This window comes from Microcaecilia unicolor, chromosome 11 (genome assembly GCF_901765095.1).
Source record: "Microcaecilia unicolor chromosome 11, aMicUni1.1, whole genome shotgun sequence".
Taxonomy (NCBI): domain Eukaryota; kingdom Metazoa; phylum Chordata; class Amphibia; order Gymnophiona; family Siphonopidae; genus Microcaecilia; species Microcaecilia unicolor.
The window spans coordinates 22,885,190-22,902,917 of NC_044041.1; the positions used below are offsets into that span (position 1 = coordinate 22,885,190).

The 17,728-nt window shown below is 49.6% G+C and overlaps 1 protein-coding gene across 1 annotated transcript in view; it reads right to left on the reverse strand.

Annotated features, from left to right (window-relative positions):
• Window positions 1-17,728, reverse strand: part of SEZ6L (seizure related 6 homolog like) — a 181,633-nt gene that overhangs the window by 16,277 nt on the left and 147,628 nt on the right. Inside the window, exons 12-13 of the mRNA XM_030218263.1 lie at window positions 17,502-17,693; window positions 5,925-6,119 (exon numbers count right to left, since the gene is read on the reverse strand). Coding sequence (XP_030074123.1) covers window positions 5,925-6,119; window positions 17,502-17,693 — 387 coding nt within the window. The remainder of the gene's footprint in view (window positions 1-5,924; window positions 6,120-17,501; window positions 17,694-17,728) is intronic.

A 17,728-nucleotide genomic window follows, 5' to 3' on the forward strand; every position in this document is an offset into this window, starting at 1 on the left:
CATAACTACCGTCGGCAGCCGCACTGGGCCGGCAGTAGTCCTGAAAAAGCGAGCGGTAAGCCTGCGTTGGACTTATCACTGCTCTGTAAAAGGACCCCTTAATTTTGTAAGTGAGCGCTAATTGTTTTTAACTACCAATAATAACCCTTAATGGCATTAATTGGCACAAGTTTGCAGTTAGTTGCTATTCTGTAAATTTAGATCCTTAAGTTCAACAGCACGTAACTGCAAGGCCGGTCAAACCTGGTAAGCGGGGTAAGCACCGCAAGGGGACGCCTGCCTTCAAGGACGGTGCTGTGCCGCCATACCGCGCCGCCCTTGGTGGTTTAAATCTTTTATTTACCTCCGTCCCAGCGGCCGCGTCATTTCCAAAGCCCTGCCCGTCTCTAGCCTTCCCTCCCTTCGTGAGTTCGTTCCCGCAGAGTCCCGCCTTCTGATGTCATTTCCTCGAGGGCGGGACTCTGAGGGAACAAATTCACGACTGGAGGGAAGGCTAGAGACGGGCAGGGCTTCGAAATGACGCGGCCGCTGGGATGGAGGTAAATTAAAAAAGACTTAAACCACGCAGATTGGCAAGAAGAAAAAGGGGGATGTTGGGGGGGGGGGGGAGAAGAGGGCGGGCAGGTGGCCATAAATGGGAGGGGGATGGGGCGAAGGAGAATCGCTGGACAGGGGCAGGGTGGGAGAAGAGAGAAAGGAGATGCTGGTGGGGGGGGGGGGGGCCCAACTCATAGTCTGCAGGGGGGCACCAGAGACCCTAGGTCCGGCCCTGCGTAACCGCAACAGGGTGTTAACATGGGAGGAACATGGGTGGGTCAAGGGTTGCATCAGGCACTTATAAACTAAGATTAGAGAATACTGATAGTGTTTACCGGCTCATGGTAGTGTTTTTGCGAGCTTGCATCCAGTGTACACTGTACTGCCTGCCGACAGAGTTGTTTGATCTGCTTCTTTCGCTGCACCAGACCATATACATAGCGGCTCTTAATAATAGAGCATTATCTGTGACCCCTGAGGCAGGCGGCTGTGTCCGCTGAAACACGGCCCGTGTCGGGTTCCCTCTCTGGTGCTGCTATTAAAGAATGTCAAGCAACATATCCGCGTCGGGTCGTCATTTGGTCATCCTCTATTCGATTCTGGTTTCTTTTGGATCTCTGTAGAGGCATTTTCTCCTGTTGTGTTTGTGGACAGTGTTCAGGCATCAGCATTTATATTAGCCGAAAGTTAGGAGTTCACATTCTGACTTACATTAGTGTTCTATAATGGCTTTAGCACCAAACTTTGGCGTTATAGAATATTGGCTTAGTGCTCAATTTTTTTGCACCTAATTTCTGATGCCCTTTCTGAATCTACTTCATTGTGCACATGTGCTATATAACACGCTGGTTTAGCAAATACATGTATAAGTGTGCACAGGGCCGTGCCAAGGGTCTATGGCACCCCCCTGCAGATGATCAGTTGGCGCCCCCCCTCCCCGCAGACGAACAGTTGCACGCCCCCCCCCCCCCCCCCCCCGTGAAGGTGATCGCTGCCCTCACGCTCCCTGGGCCATGTCACAACTGCCCGCCCTCTTCTCCCCCCCCCAACAAGATCCCTTTTAAATTTACCTCCGGCAGCGAACGAAGGCGCAGCGTCAGTGAAGGAGACGGCGCTCCCGACGTCTCTAGTCTTCCCTTCGCTCTATGTCCCGCCTTCTTCTGACGTCATTTCCTTGACGTCAGAAGAAGGCGGAACACTGAGCGAAGGGAAGACTAATAGAGATGGGAGCGCTGCCTCCTTCACGGACGCTGCGCCTTCGTTCGCTGCCGGAGGTAAATTTAAAAGGGATCTTGTTGGGGGGGGGGGGAGAAGAGGGCGGGCAGTTGGGAGAGGGCGAGGTAAGCATGGCGCGGCGGGGCGCCCCCCAGAGGACGGCGCCCTCCTGCCGTGCTTACCTCGCTTACTGTGTTGGCACGGCCCTGAGTGTGCATCAAGGATGGCCCAAGGCAATCTGCTGCCTGAGGCAGTGGCGTAGCCACAGGTGGGCCTGGGTGGGCCCGGGCCCATCCACTTTGGACTCAGGCCCACCCAAAATTGTGACACTCTTGCTGTGGCAGGTGGGGATCCCCAAACCTTGCCAGCTGAAGATTTTCTCTCCTTGGGCACCAGCGCTCTTCCAAATGTCAGCCAGCGGCACTAGCCTGGAGACCGGCCCTTCTGCACATGCTCAGTTTTCACACATGCATAAGCACTGAGCATGCACGACAAGCCGGTGGTAGCGGCATCAGTTCGAGGCAAGTGCTGCCGTTTGAAAGAGTGCTGGCTGCTCGAGGAGGAGGAGGAGGAAATCTTCAGAAAGCAGGGTTTGGGGATCCCCACCTGCTCAAGTATTTAATATTTGGGGTCTGTGGGCAGGGAAGGGTGGAGAGAGGAGCAAACCAGAAGGGGATGTGAATTCCATGCCCACCCACCTTGGGCTCAGGCCCACCCAAATTTGACCATCTGGCTACGCCCCTGGCCTGAGGCAGGGATGAAATGGTGCCCCAGTCTCCCAACATCGCCCTCCCCCCAGCCAACTCCTTTCCTCCCCCCAGCCATGGTCTAGCATCTCTCCCCCCCCCCCCCCGAGCCTACCTTCTTTTAATTTTGTTGTTGTTTTCAAAGGTCAGAAGCGGCAGCGATCCTCATATGCTGCCCTGCTGCCGGCACCAGCGTCTCCTCTGTACTGTGGCCCGCCTCCAAGGAAACAGGAAGTTACATCAGAGAGGCAGGCCGCAGTACAGAGGAGACACCGGTGCCAGCGGCAGGGCAGCGTATGGGGATCGCTGCTGCTGCCGCCGCCTTTTGAAAAACAAATAAAGAAGGGAGGGGGGAGGGGAGTTGAGGAAGGAAGGGAGAAAGATGCCACTCTATAATGAGTACCAAAATCATGTCCCAAACATTGACATATTTAGCAGGAGATTTCTTCCAAACAATGTCCAACTCAATGTAACAAAGTATTTCTCATGAACTTGAATACACATTTATAGGGATTATCAGATCTATATGCATCTCGCAACCATCTGAACCGCGGGGGTTCCCTGATATTTCTATGTTGCTGCCATTAAAGATAAGTTGTAATTCTTAAGAATCTTTGAGAAAACCCTTTTGAACAAAAGTAAATAAATATTAGAGTAAAAGTGGGATTCTATGAGGATTTGCACCGCGCCATTTCGTTTATAACGATAGAACAAAATTGTTCAGATGGTTGCGAGATGCATATAGATCTGATAATCCCTATAAATGTGTATTCAAGATCATGGGAAATACTTTGTTACATTGAGTTGGACATTGTTTGGAAGAAATCTCCTGCTAAGTATGTCAATGTTTGGGACATGATTTTGGTATTTGATATATAGTCCCCACATATTTCTGTCCAGGTGATTTAAATATAGAGGAACTCTATAATGAGTGCCACCTGAGGCCCCCGCATCATACGCGAGTATGTTCTAATATTCTCTATCATATATACACAAATTCCCCCAGATTCTATACATCCTGCCCAAATTTCTGCACCCAACTTTGCCCGTGCATCCGAGGTGCGTGTGCAAATAAATTGGCTAATGAGCTTGGAAACATCAATAATTAAGGTTCTCACGACCACTGATTGATGTTGATTGACAGTCCTGAAAATCTGCATGTGCTTCTCGCTGTGCACTATTCAAGAAAGCACGGTGCCTAACTTTGCGCCTATCTGAAAAGGGGGCATGGCCAGGGGCGTTACCAACCATCGTGTGCAGATTTACAGAATTCGCCCGAAGTGCACCTAAGTTGGTCACTGGCATTTACACCTGCTTTTAAGCAGGGCATAAGTACAGCGCCCCAGGGGCGTAGCCAGACTTCGACAGGAGGGGGGTCCAGAGTCCGAGGTGAGGGGGGCACATTTTAGCCCCCGCCGCCGCCGCAACCCTCTCAACCTCCCCTTCCCGCCGCCAACCCTCTCCCGCCGCATACCTTTGCAGGCGGGGGACCCCAGCCCCCGCCAGCCGAAGTCCTCTTCTCAGCCGCGCGGCGTTGCCGAATGATCTGATCAAGTTTGAATCTGTTTCTGTGTGTGCGTCTCACGTCCTGCAGGTAGAACATACAGGACGTCAGGCGCACGCACCGAAACTTGATCAGATCATTCAGCAAGCAACGCCGCGCAGCTGAGAAGAGGACTTCGGCTGGCGGGGGTTGGGGTCCCCCGCCAGCAAAGGTACGCGACGGCGGCAGGGGAGGGTTGGCGGCGGGAAGGGGGGGTCGAGAGGGTCGCGGCAGGGGGCTCCAGGGCCAAATCTACGGGGGCCCATGCCCCCGTGGCCCCATGATAGCTACGCCCCTGCAGTGCCCAAAAGTGAGCTGCAGGATCCACGCCAATTGCTGTTCTAGAAGTGATGTTCTCCCTTTATCGAATGGCTCGTAGCACTCAATTTTTCTGGTGCTGAATTTTTGGCACCAGTTTTTGAATCCCTTCCATTGTGCCTAACTTTAGGGGGATTGCGGCTATAGCTGCTCCATCAGTGGATACACAGAAGGCAAAAGTAGAGACTAATAGACGATTCACCACTGGAGACGTGAGTCCAACAGTCTTTATTATATCAGAGATAACGACCCGACACAGGCCGTGTTTCGACACTAAAAAGCGTCTGCATCAGGGGTCAATAAATACACCAAGTAATGAATGCAAAACAAAGAGTCCTACTTGTATATGTGTTGTCAACTCACTGATCACGTAGCACCAAACAAAATATGCTGGATACAAACTATCAGGTGTATTTATTGACCCCTGATGCAGACGCTTTTTAGTGTCGAAACACGGCCTGTGTCGGGTCGTTATCTCTGATATAATAAAGACTGTTGGACTCACGTCTCCAGTGGTGAATCGTCTATTAGTCTCTACTTTTGCCTTCTGTGATTCGTCATCGTAGAGAACTTTTCCTGTTCTATATTTTGGCCATCAGTGGATACAACCAGTCAGTCTCTTTATGGCATGCATTTCCTCCATTATATGCAAATCCATCTCATGCATATTCATTATGGAACTGCTCCCCAATCTTTTTGTGGCTGTGACCCTATGATTGCTGTCAAATAAAATTATGTGACCCCCCCCCCCCCCCGGAGATGCAGAATGATGATGCACCTATGGAGAGCCTATCGAGGTCATGATCCCAAAGGCAGGTTTTGTGATCCCATTTGGGGTTCTGATCCACAGCGTGGGAAGGTCTGCATCATGGATATACCCTGAAAACCAGACTGATCTAGTGTAGCCAAATGGTTGGGCTGAGAACCAGTGGTGTACTGTGATGACTAGAATTTTTACTGGCCTCCACAACAGGGCCTCAGAGGTGGTGATGGTGGTGGTGGGGAGGGCTGGCAAGATTCTCCAGGCCTGGTCTCCAAGAGGAGCCCCGCATGGGCAAGGCTTCTGGAGGCAGGCACAAGGTTCTGTTCTTTTGGTCTATCTCCTATTCCTGTGTATTGGGACCCGGGTAATTGCGTTAATGCGATTACCCGGGTCCCAGCACACAGAAGCAAGAGACTTGCAGACCGAGGAAGGAACAGGTGCAGAAAGGTAAGGGGCAGGGAGGTGGTGGTGGTTAGTGGTGGGCTGCCTCGATCTTGGCTCGGTCTTTCAGCAGTCCCTGCTCCACAACATCCCCAGCCTGAAATCAAGAGCAGAACCCAGGTCCTCTTGGGTCTGCTCCATAAACGTGCTTTTGAGAAACTTTTATATTTGTAGGTGCAGAAGAGAACAATGTTTTTATGTCACTGCTAATTAACACTAGAGTCAAGCTTCTCCATGGAGAATCCAGTTCTACTAAGAACAAAGCATCTGGTTCCTTTTACTGTTCCCAGTGCACACGTTACTCCATACTTGGCGTGGCTTTTCATTTCGGCATTCCATGTAAAGTGGCCATGCTTTTTACCTTTGCAGATTGGAAGTGATCCACTCCAGTGAGAAGGTTGCCCAAGGATGCACTTAATTGTCACTTCGCCAATGATGTCAAATCCTTCGTAGCACATAAAAGTTAGCGATTCACCAGGCAAGTACAGCCTCTTGTAAAGTATTTGATAGCCATTTTCAGGTAATCCCGGATTATCACACGCCAGGGACTCCTCCGCTGCAACAAACCCATACTTTAAATGTTAATGTTTGTATTTAATGTCAGTGCCATTAGCTACCCAAGTGCTGCATTCCAGATCCTATATATTAGGCTGGCTGCAACTGTGCTCCCCCCTATGTTGTTAGGTAATCACTGATGGTGTTTACCTTTAAGGATGCTGAATGCCTAAAATAAAACAACGTACCAGAGTCCCCGGGAATGAAATACATTTAATATTACAACACATTTCCCTCACTAAACAAATCAGGTTTGATCCAGGCGAATCTAAGGGAACTATTTACAGATCGGAATTCAGTTTGGCTCAGCAGAGACGCTGCTCACTTTATCCAGGGTCTGTCCTTGGGGTGGGGACATGGGGGTGACTAGCCTGGGCTTTGTGACCCTTTGCATGCCTGCTTACTTCATACACATGATCCAGTCATAGTTGCTCTCTATAGAAATACATATGCAAATATATGCTTTTACATCTCTGTTATTTGAATGTTCTTTCATGCTGTCTGTTATGGTATTGTCTGTATTGTACTGACATTAATAATATTTCTGTTCTATAATTGTTCTACAGTGCTGCTAAATGTGAATATTTCTGATATTGTTAGTCCTAGTACAAGGTTTCAAAGTGCTGTTTCCAAGTTTACCTCATTGATTGTATTTAGGTTTATCTTTGATCATTTTACTATTGTTATGCTGTTAACAAAATTGTAAGTTTTATGTTAAATGGCACCTGTTATATTATTATTATTATTAACATTTGTATAGCGCTACCAGACGCACACAGCGCTGAACACCTGACATAGAGAGACAGTCCCTGCTCAATAGAGCTTACAATCTAAAAATAATACAGACGGACAAGACAATTAAGGGCGAGGGAAGTACAGGGTGAGAAGGAACAAAGGGAGGTAATTGAGTAGTAGTTAGGAGCCTTTGAGTGAATCTTTTCATAAAGGTGGTTAATAAAAACAAACAAACAAAAAAATAAAAGCATGCACTAGGCATGCATGTGTCATGCGAGCATTGCATGTACATTTCTGGAAGGGTTGGGAGTGCTTCTTGGAAGAAATTGTGATTTTGGACTGAGCAGAAACAGAAAAACCAAAACAGAAATGCTAAAACATTTCAAAATGGTAAACATAAAAACTATGAAAAATGTTGAAACTTTACAAAAACCATGATTCAAAATTTATGAGGAGAGAAAAAAAAATGAATGCTGTCAGGAAACAGTATTCAAGAGGATTTCAACGGGCCAAAAAAAAAAAGAAAAAGCAAAAAACAAAACCCCACAACCCCAAAACAAAACAGGAAAAGGAGGAAAATGCTTAGTACATTTGGCCCAGAATGTCACACAATGACCCCATTTTGGAAATATGAGGCACAATATTTAAACACATTTATTCAGACAGCAGAGCCTGCTATCTGGTAAAGTGCCTCTGAGGGGTGTAGCCACGGGTGGGCCTGGACGGGCCCCGGCCCAGCCACTTTCCCTCCAGGCCCGCCCATTCATGATCCAACATCCTTCGTTCCGGAGCGGAGCTGCCTGTAACGGCAACGCTCCAGGCTCACCTCGTTGTAGCCGCGCTGCCAGGCCCGCCCATCTATGATCCAACATCCTTCGTTTTGGAGCCAAGCTGCCTCAATGGCAGCGCTCGCCTCGTCGTAGCCACGGCGCCCGCTCAGCTGATCTGTGCAGTGGCGCTCTCAGCAGCCTCGTTCTCACTCCGCCAGATCATCTGGCTAAAAAAAATAGTTGCACGTGCACGCACGCAGTGCGCGTTACAGGGAGGAGGTGAGGAGCATTGAGCTAGCTAGTGCGAGGAGGCGAGCCTGGAAGGTTCTTCGTTTGAGCCCAGGAGCTCAGACAAGCACTGCAGGTAATAAAAGTTTAAGTACTTTTTTTTTTTACATCATTTTTAACATTGTGTAATTTGTAGTATCCCAAGAAACACTACTCATGCCTCTCTCTCTCTCTCTCTCTATATATATATGTATGTATAGTGCCCACCAATATTAGCTCTGGGCCCAACCAAAATGTCAGGTCTGGCTACGCCACTGCTCTGAACAGGGCTGTTTGTTGATTTTCGGCAGCACTGTTCAGATAGTACCACTGAAAACTACTACAGACTGCTCTGATGCTCTCTGGATAGTTCTGGAGCAGTGCAGAAGAGGAGCACTGGCAGAAGCAAAAGATATCTAGCTAGAACCTAGAAGCAATATTCAACAGCTGTTTGGATTTCTATTCAGATGATGTTAGGGCAGAGAAAGACCTGTCGCTTCTTCCTCTATAACATTAGCAAAATTCGCCCCCTCCTCTCTGAGCACACCACTCGAACTCTCATCCACTCTCTCATTACCTCTCGCCTTGACTACTGCAACCTACTCCTCACCGGCCTCCCACTTAGCCATCTATCCCCCCTTCAGTCCATCCAGAACTCGGCCGCACGTCTTATCTTCCGCCTCAACCGATATACTCATACCACCCCTCTCCTCAAGTCACTTCACTGGCTTCTGATCAGATACCGCATACAGTTCAAGCTTCTTCTTCTCACCTACAAATGCACTCAGTCTGCAGCCCCTCCTTACCTCTCTACCCTCATCTCCCCTTACGTTCCTACCCGTAACCTCCGCTCTCAAGACAAATCCCTCCTCTCAGTACCCTTCTCCACCACCGCCAACTCTAGGCTCCGCCCTTTCTGCCTCGCCTCACCCCATGCTTGGAACAAACTCCCTGAGCCCATACGCCGGGCCCCCTCCCTACCCATCTTCAAATCATTGCTCAAAGCCCACCTCTTCAATGTCACTTTCGGCACCTAATCACAGCACCTCCACTCAAGAAATCTAGACTACCCCAACTTGACATTTCGTCCTTTAGATTGTAAGCTCTTCTGAGCAGGGACTGTCCTTATTTGTTAATTTGTACAGCGCTGCGTAACCCTAGTAGCGCTCTAGAAATGTTAAGTAGTAGTAGTAGTAGTAGTTTTAACCAGGTTTGAAGATCTCTGCCATGTGGATATTCAGCAACACTCCTGTCCCTGATGGTAACTCACATTGAGCTCAGGTTTGGAAAAGACAAGTGATAAATCCAAATCTAGAAATAAAAAATGGCCCTGCTGCAGCTCTCTTGCTTTGAGTACTTGAGTGTTGCAAACCTTCTGCTTCCTCTCCAAGGTGAATCAGTCTCTCGGTGGCCCTGGCACATGAATTGGGCAGGGCACTAACATTTTGGAGGCGGCGCTGGAAGAAGAAATGAGTGCTACTCCCTCCTCCTTGTGAAAGGTGTGAGGGGGTGCCGAGAGCAGCTGCGCGCTTGTCGGCTCCGCTGGTTCCCTGCTCCCTCTGCCCTGGAACAGGTTACTTCCTGTTCCGGGGCAGAGGGAGCAGGGAGCCAGTGGAGCTGACAGGCGTGCGGCTGCTCTCTGTACCCTCCAGCAGCCAAGAATGCACCCGCGAAGGGGGGGGGGGGTTGATGCGCCGGGGAGGGGGGTTGTGCTGCACCCTGGGGGGGACGGACGCTGCTGCACCCGAGGGGGGGGGGGGATCGCCCCGGGTGGCAGCCGACCTAGGATCGCCACTGCCTAGTGGACCAAGGCTTCAGCAATAAATCTTTAAACAAAACGTTGTGGTCTTTAAAAAGACCGGACTCCTGAAGAAGGCACTTTCAGTGCTGAAACATGGTACCTTGTTTGGTCTTTTTTTTTTAATTTCAAACATTTTTATTGAGAACTCCACTGAAAATACAATCTCGTTTATCACAATCTAGACAACCAGTATACACCAATCATTGCTGAGTACAAGTGTACAACCATTCTCAAATTTTACTTTTTCCTTACCCTGCTATTAACCCTCCCCCTTCCCCCCCTCTCCTCTTTAATCAACTCTGAAGACCCATTGTTTGGTCTTTTTTTTTAATAAACTTCATTTCTACATTAAAGGACGTCCTTGGTCTGTTCCTTGAAGAGCCTGATTCTGTGCCCACTCCCCTCTTGCTGCTTTGACTTTGCCTGGGCCATTCTTGTTCTTTCCACTCCTGTGGTTTGGAGATCAGCATGGGGTTAGAAGTGTCTAAGTGGATATAATCTGCAATATATTATCTTGTACTGAAGTAGCAGTCGGGATGTGAGCGCCTGGCTCAAATCCAGCTGCTGCTCCTTGTGGTCTTGGGCAAGTCACTTAACCCTCCATTTCCTCAGGTACAAAATTAGGCCCTGATGATCAAAAGTAAACGCGAACGCTAGAGGCCATTAGCGCCGTACTAGCATAGAATGATCAGAGGGGTTTAGCGCAGCAAACAACGAGCACGCCAGGCCTTAGCGCAGATAGCATGCAAATGTAGTCAAGCTCATTTAAATGAGGTCATTTTGTATTCCTCCCCAATGATCAGAAAAGGGAACCCGAAACAAAGGCGCCTTACCGCTTTAAAAAATAACGCCAAGTCGGAGCAGGCGTTAGGGTGTTGGAAGAGAGGATTTCCCATGATTCTCCTGCTTCTCTCATGATTCTTTCTGCAAAATGTACTGGTTTCGATTGCTTTTGGAAGCAGAAGGAAGCCCTTGCAAGCCCTTGGTCGTGAGAAACAGCAGACCCGAACGGCCATGCTTAAAAAAAATCCCCCAAAGCACACATTGGCGTCTATTACTTGCATCTAAATATAAGCATCCAGAAAAAAAAAAATTAAAACACTTATATTAGGCTACAGAAAACATACACCAATGCGTGCTTCACGTTCGGGTTTTACCAGGCGCGTGCGCGCCAGTGGCGTAGCTACGTGGGGCCACGGGGGCCTGGGCCCCGTAGATTTGGCCCTGGACCCCCCTGCCGACGACCCTCTCGACCCCCCCCTCCCGCCGCTAACCCGCCGTCGCCTACCTTTGCTGGCGGGGGACCCCAACCCCCGCCAGCCGAGGTCTGCTTCCTCCTGCCGCTGCCTTTAAAAATATTCCTTCAGCTGGCGGGGGACCCCAACCCCCGCCAGCCGAGTCGAGGTCTTTTAAGTTCTTCTTCAGTCGTTCTCCTTGCTGTTCAAAGCTGCTGAATCCAGTTTCGGAGTCTGATGTCGTAGCATGTTGTACGTGCAGGACGTCAGACTCACAGAAACAGAGTCTGATCGAAGAAGAACTTAAAAGACCTCTGCTGGTGGGGGTTGGGGTCCCCCGCCAGCTGAAGGAATATTTTTAAAGGCAGCGGCAGGTGGAAGCGGACCTCGGCTGGCGGGGGTTGGGGTCCCCCGCCAGCAAAGGTAGCCCATGGTGACGGCGGGGGAGGGTTGACGGCGGTAGGGGGATCCAGGGCGAAATCTGCGGGGGCCCAGGCCCCCATGGCCCCACGCAGATACGCCCCTGGTTCCAGTGCTATACGTATGGTGCTATTCAGAATAGCGTCAGAGTTTTGATTGTAAGCCCTGCAGGGACAAGGATATACCTAGAATGCTTGAATGTAACTCACCTCGAGCTCCAACTAAAAAGGCGTGAGCAAACGTCAATTATACGAATAAACAAGTAAATAGGCAAGGATGGACTTTGTAATCGAGGGGCCCATTTTACTAAGGCGCGTAGGCAGCTATGCGCATCCAACGCGCGTCAATTTGTAACTACCACCCGGCTACTGCGTGCCCCGGGCGGTAATTCCATTTTTTACGTGCGTTCCAATACGTGTGGCAGAAAATAATTTTTATTTTCTACTGCACGGCACTAACCGGGTGGAAATCGGTAGCATACGCGTGCTGACGATTACCGCCCAGTTAACGTGTGAGGCCTTACCGCTAAGTCGATGAGTGGCAGTAAAGTCTCAGGCCCAAAATAGACGCACGCCAATTTTTATTTTGACGCACATCAGAAGCATAGCCAGACAACAGATTTTGGGTGGGCCTAAGCTAGAAGTGGGTGAGCACCAAGTTTACTCCCTCCCTACCACACTCCAAAAAAAACATCTCAGCTGGCGGGAAAACGCTTCTTTCCACCTTGGCAGTCTGCAGCAGATATGCATTGAAAAACTGAGCATGCGCAGGTGCTGGTATCGTGGAGAGTAGCGTTTTCGTTACCATCAGGGGGGAAGTCTTCAGCTAGCTGAGCTTGGGATCCTCACCAGCTACAGCTAAACGTGTGCTACTGTTGGGTGGGTCTGAGCCCTAAGAGGGTGGGCCCTGGCCCACCCAGGCCCACCTATAGCTACGCCACTGACGCACATCTATTTTCGGCCCCCAAAAAGGCGCGCTGAGAAATGGACCTGCACACGTCCAATATATGCGCCTACAACAGTGGAATGAAGAAGTGGCCTAGTGATTAGGGTGGTGGACTCTGGTCCTGGGGAACTGGGGAACTGAGTTCGATTCCCACTTCAGGCACAGGCAGCTCCTTGTGACTCTGGGCAAGTCACTTAACCCTCCATTGCCCCATGTAAGCCGCATTGAGCCTGCCATGAGTGGGAAAGCGCAGGGTACAAATGTAACAAAAATAAAATAGATACTATTGGAGATTCTACATGAAATGTTGCTACTTTTGGAGAATCTACATGGAATGTTGCTATTCCACTAGCAACATTCCATGTAGAAGCCTGCGCGGCCACATTGGTGATCTGCAAAGGCCGACTTCTACATGGAATGTTGCTAGTGGAATAGCAACATTCCATATAGAATCTCAAATAGTAGCAACAGTGGAGGAGTGGCCTAGTGGTCAGGGTGGTGGACTTTGGTCCTGGGGAACTGAGGAACTGAGTTCGATTCCCACTTCAGGCACAGGCAGCTCCTTGTGACTCTGGGCAAGTCACTTAACCCTCCATTGCCCCATGTAAGCCGCATTGAGCCTGCCATGAGTGGGAAAGCGCGGGGTACAAATGTAACAAAAAAAAAAAAACAGCGCAGGCCATTTTTCGGCACACCTTAGTAAAAGGATCCCTAAGCCTCAAGGCATCCACCAGACACCAATTTTTGTTTCCTCATATCCCAGGATGTCGAACTCCAGTGGGCAGGAGTGTATTCATCTAAGCAGGACTCAGATCAGGAGTGACTCTATTGCAACCTGAGGTTTTCTGCAATGTGATGTAAGTCCTTCAGATTCTGTCCAGCAGAATGTTTTCTCTCCCATTTGAGTTTGCAGAAGCGAAAACAGATTACGCCTCGCAGTGCCTGAAACAAGCAGCAGATGGAGGTAGTCGCTCGGATTTGACCCTGCTATGAAAACACAAGCTGCCGAAATTCACTTGCAAGCAACATTTGGGCAATGAGACGATGGGAGCCGCTGAGCAGGAGTTCGAAAAGCTGTACAATAGAGATGGTAAGATTCTGACAAGATGATTGTAAGTAATCAGCCTCCCATTCCTCTAAAACGCTTCCCTCATTGTTTTTCCGATAACAGGCAGGACAGAGTGTCCACTGTAATCAGTGCATCAGAAAAGGTTGTGCATTACAGACAGTGACAGAAGATGAATCACTTCTCAATCCTCGTGAAAGGAGAGTCTCGGCCTAGCCTTTACAAAGTCTAGCATGCAATGTTTAAAAAATCCAGGTATGCAGGTAACAAACAGGTAACAAACAGCATGTCAAGAGGAAAACGACTTTATCAATAAACAATTTATCTGCAATGTCACGTCTTGCCTTGTTGTTATTAAAGCCTGGCAGGCTGTTAATGAGTCTTAGGTCAGGAGTTTGCTGACGCAGTCATAAATCAAAACAAAGTAAACATCCTTGGCTCCAAGCAAGTTTCCATTTCTAGTTGATCAGAATCGACTGGTCTCTGCCAAAGGCTTGATGGAGACAGAATGGGGTGGATTCAGTAAAGGATGCCTTAAGATAGGTGCCAAGATACAGGTCGCTAAGTGTAAATTCCATAATAGCAGTTCTGCGTGGAACACCCATTACAGAATACTCGGCATTCTTGTGCCTAACCTTAGTTGCGAGCATTTACGCCAGCCAAAGGCTCATCTACTGGTATTTAGCCATGTGTAATCCACTGTTAGGTTGGGATTACTAGGAGCGTAAGTCCCTGTTGAGAGTTACTGGGGGGGGGGGGGGGGGGGGGGGGGGAAGAGGTCCCTGGGTGGGAGGAAGCCCAGCCCAAGGGGAGTAGTTTGAAATAAAATGCAGAGAAATAGCACCCTTAGATTAAAGAGTGACGGGGTGGGGGGGTAGGGTTACCATATTTGGTCCCCCCAAAAAGAGGACACATGCCCCGCCCCGCCCCACCATACCCTATCCGCCCCCTTTCACACCCTCGCTCCGCCCCCTTTTACACCCTTGCACTGCCCCCTGTCACATATTCCCCTCCCCCCTGTCACACACCCCATCATCCCCCCTCCACTTCCCTCCCTGTCACCCTCCTTCCCTTCCCTTACTCTATTGCCCTGGTAGTCTAGTGACCTCTGCGGGGCAGGAAAGAGCCCCCTCTTTGCTGCCCAGTGCGCTGCTCTGCATCCTGTTGCTGATCTCGGCGCTGATTCAAAATGGCCGCCGAGAGTTGAAGTCTCGCTAGGTCGCTTCAACTCTCGGCGGCCATTTTGAATCAGCGCTGAGATCAGCAACAGGATGCAGGGCAGCGCTCCGGGCAGGAAAGAGGGGGCTCTTTCCTGCCCCGAAGGCGGAAGAGGTCACTAGACCACCAGGGCAGTAGAGCAGTAAGTAAGGGGAGGGGAGGGCCGGGAGGCTAGCATAGGACGGTCCGCCCGACAGCCTGCCCGTTTGTCCAGAAATCTGGACAAACGGGCAGATTGGCAAAACCCGCCCGGTTGCCCGGACATGTCCTCAAAAAAAAAGGACATGTCCGGGTAAATCCGGACATATGGTAACCCTAGTGTGTGGGGTGGGGGGGAGATAAAGGTGATAGTTTGTCCTTTAGGTAGGGGGGGGGGGGGGTCTTTGTTGACTGATGGTCCCCTGCCACTGACCGGGAGGAAAGAAAAACAGAAAGCAGACACTGAAAGTCCAAACAGTACAAAGCAAACTTTGTATTACGTTTTCCCTGTATTTGTAATGTAATGTTTGAAGGTAAACAGTTTCAATTTGTGGACCCTAAACAGCTTAAAGATTTCCTAGATGCTAGAGGTGAAGTAAATGTTATATGCCTTCCTACACAACAGGCTGGAGTCTGAACATAGAGGTAGCAATTGTGTATTAATTTAATATTCTTGTTAAATTTTTCCTATCTTGGAACCAATTTTCTCTTTTGTGTGGACAGAAAAAAGGTTCTCATTGTTTCCTTATATGTTAAATGAAATGTTTTTCTGTTTATGGAACTAAATGTGAATCGCATGGTCACATTGTATTGTGTATCATTGAAAATATAAAAAAAAAAAAAAAAAAAGAAAGTCCAAACAGTACGAATAAAGAACCTGTTTGGACTTTCAGTGTCTGCTTTCTGTTTTTCTCTTCTGTCGGTGAAAGGCATTCGGTGCCTCTTTGCTATTCCAGACTGACTTGGAGGAGTAAAGGGGAATTTCCAACTAGGAGAAGTAAAACCACCGGCTGCAAAGAGGAGCTGTGGGCTCAGCGAAGCGGTAACTGTGATACGCTGGGCGGGACTACAAACCATGTAAGGGAATCGCTCCCTTACATGGTCTGTAGCCCCGCCCCTTGCATCCCAGGATGCAATGGGCGGGGCTGGGAGCTGCCATTTTGCGATGTCGTCCACTGGAAGAGGAGGGAGGCAGGCTGCGTCCCTCCTCCAACTAAAGGTAGGGGGGGCCGGGAGGGGGGTTGTCACTACTTCTAGACCACCAGGGATTGGTATACGCTGAGGGGGGGGGGGGAGTTGGGGTGGCTTCGCTCGCTGGGTGGGAGGGTGGGAGAGGGTTTGGCCGGCGGCGGCGGCCACTTGATATTTTCTGGGGGTTCGGGGGGCTGGAGACCCACTGGATCTCCAGCCCTCCCTGAACTTGGGGGGGGGGGTGGGGTGAGATCGTCGGGGGGACCGGAGGTCCACCGGACCTCCAGCCCCCTGTTCGCGTTTGCTTTGGGGGGGAACTGCATGCTGGACAGGGCTCACCATTCCTCCCCAATGATCGGCGGAAACCCTAACGCCAGCTCGGAGCTGGCGTAGGTTTTGCCGCAGCCAGTGACCCAATCTTTGGTGCGCTGGCCGCTGATCATTGGGGATGAATGCGTTAAGCGCTGATTAGCATGCATTTGCATGCTACTTGCGCTAAGAGCCCTCGAGTGCGTTGTTTCAGGCGCTCGAGGGCTCTGATCATGGGTTGGCAGCAAACTCCGGTGCTAGTATGGCATTAACAGCCTCTAGCGCCGGAGTTTGCTTTTGATCATGAGGGCCTCAGCGCATGGCCATTAATTAAAAAATAGAAAATCGGTCATTTTACTGTTGCACTACAAATAGCCTTAATGCATGGGGAAAACCCACGGAAGGGCGTGCTAAGGCCACTTTTTACCACAGTTTAGTTAAAGGACCCCATAGTAACATGTTAGTTACATCATAGTACAGTAAATGACGGCAGATAAAGACCAGGCCAAAGTGTTACTTCAATAACTGTGAATCATTCTTTGCAGAAATCAAGATTGGCTATAATAAATGATCTGTCAAGCAAACCCATTTTGTGTCACTGCTGTATGTATATCCAGGGCTTTTTTTGAGGGGGTACTTGGGGGTACTGAGTACCGGCACCTTTTCCATTGTTAATTAAAATTGACCCATGGACCCAAAGTTTTAATGAAAGAGCTCAGGCTCTACACACCAATTCTGCCTTGTCATAGTTTCTGCGACTGGTTGCAGGGGGCCTGGCTGTTGTGGGGTGATCACCCCACCCCTGAAGGGTGGCCTAGCATTTGAGTACCGGCAGCTTTTTTGCTAGAAAAAAGCACTGTGTATATCCTATACTTAGTGGTGTGCTGGAGCAGGCTCTCACAGGCTCGCAAGAGCCGGTTGTTAAGTTTTTAAGAATTTTGGGAGCCGGTTGTTAAAGTAGGGCCCTCCATGGCTACTTTAACAACTGGCTCCCAAAATGTGGGCTTGGGTCCCCTGCTGAATTCTCTTTTACTTTGCTGGTGGGGATGCTGAGCCCTGCCAGCCAAGTAAATAGACTGCTGCTGCTCCCCGCTCCTTGTTTCCAGCTCTGAGCAGCAAGCTGGGATTTCTTGAGCATGTGTGAGAAGTTCCAGCATGCTGCTCAGAGGAAGACCTTGGGAGTGGAGGCAGTCCATTTATTGGCTGCCAGCAAAGGTATGCCTAGTGTGCCTGCACGAAGGTAGGGAGGAGAGAGAGACAACTGTTGCTCCCCCCCCCCCCCCCGGCCACCCCTGGCCCTTCCAACTGCAGAGATGGATATGTCCAGAGAAAGAGCCTGTTAAAAATTTACCAGCACACCCCTGCCTATACTTCACAGTCAGGGCTATAATTACCATTTAAATTAACCTCAGACAAAAGTGTAGAATAAGGGCAGAAGGACACTTACAGACACAATGAGGAATCCTTGAAGTCCAGATGGGTGTTCCAGTCTCTCGACTGTAACAGGTCAGAAGGGAGCTTCCTTCCAGTACAAACCCGGAAATGCATGTGTACTGAATAGTGGTTCCAACCAGCAGCACCGGGTCCGAAATCAAACGGGTTGAGTGATCCACTTCACCAGGATCTGTGCAGTACATAACTATGCAAGAGAAGGATTTAAAAAATAATATTGTC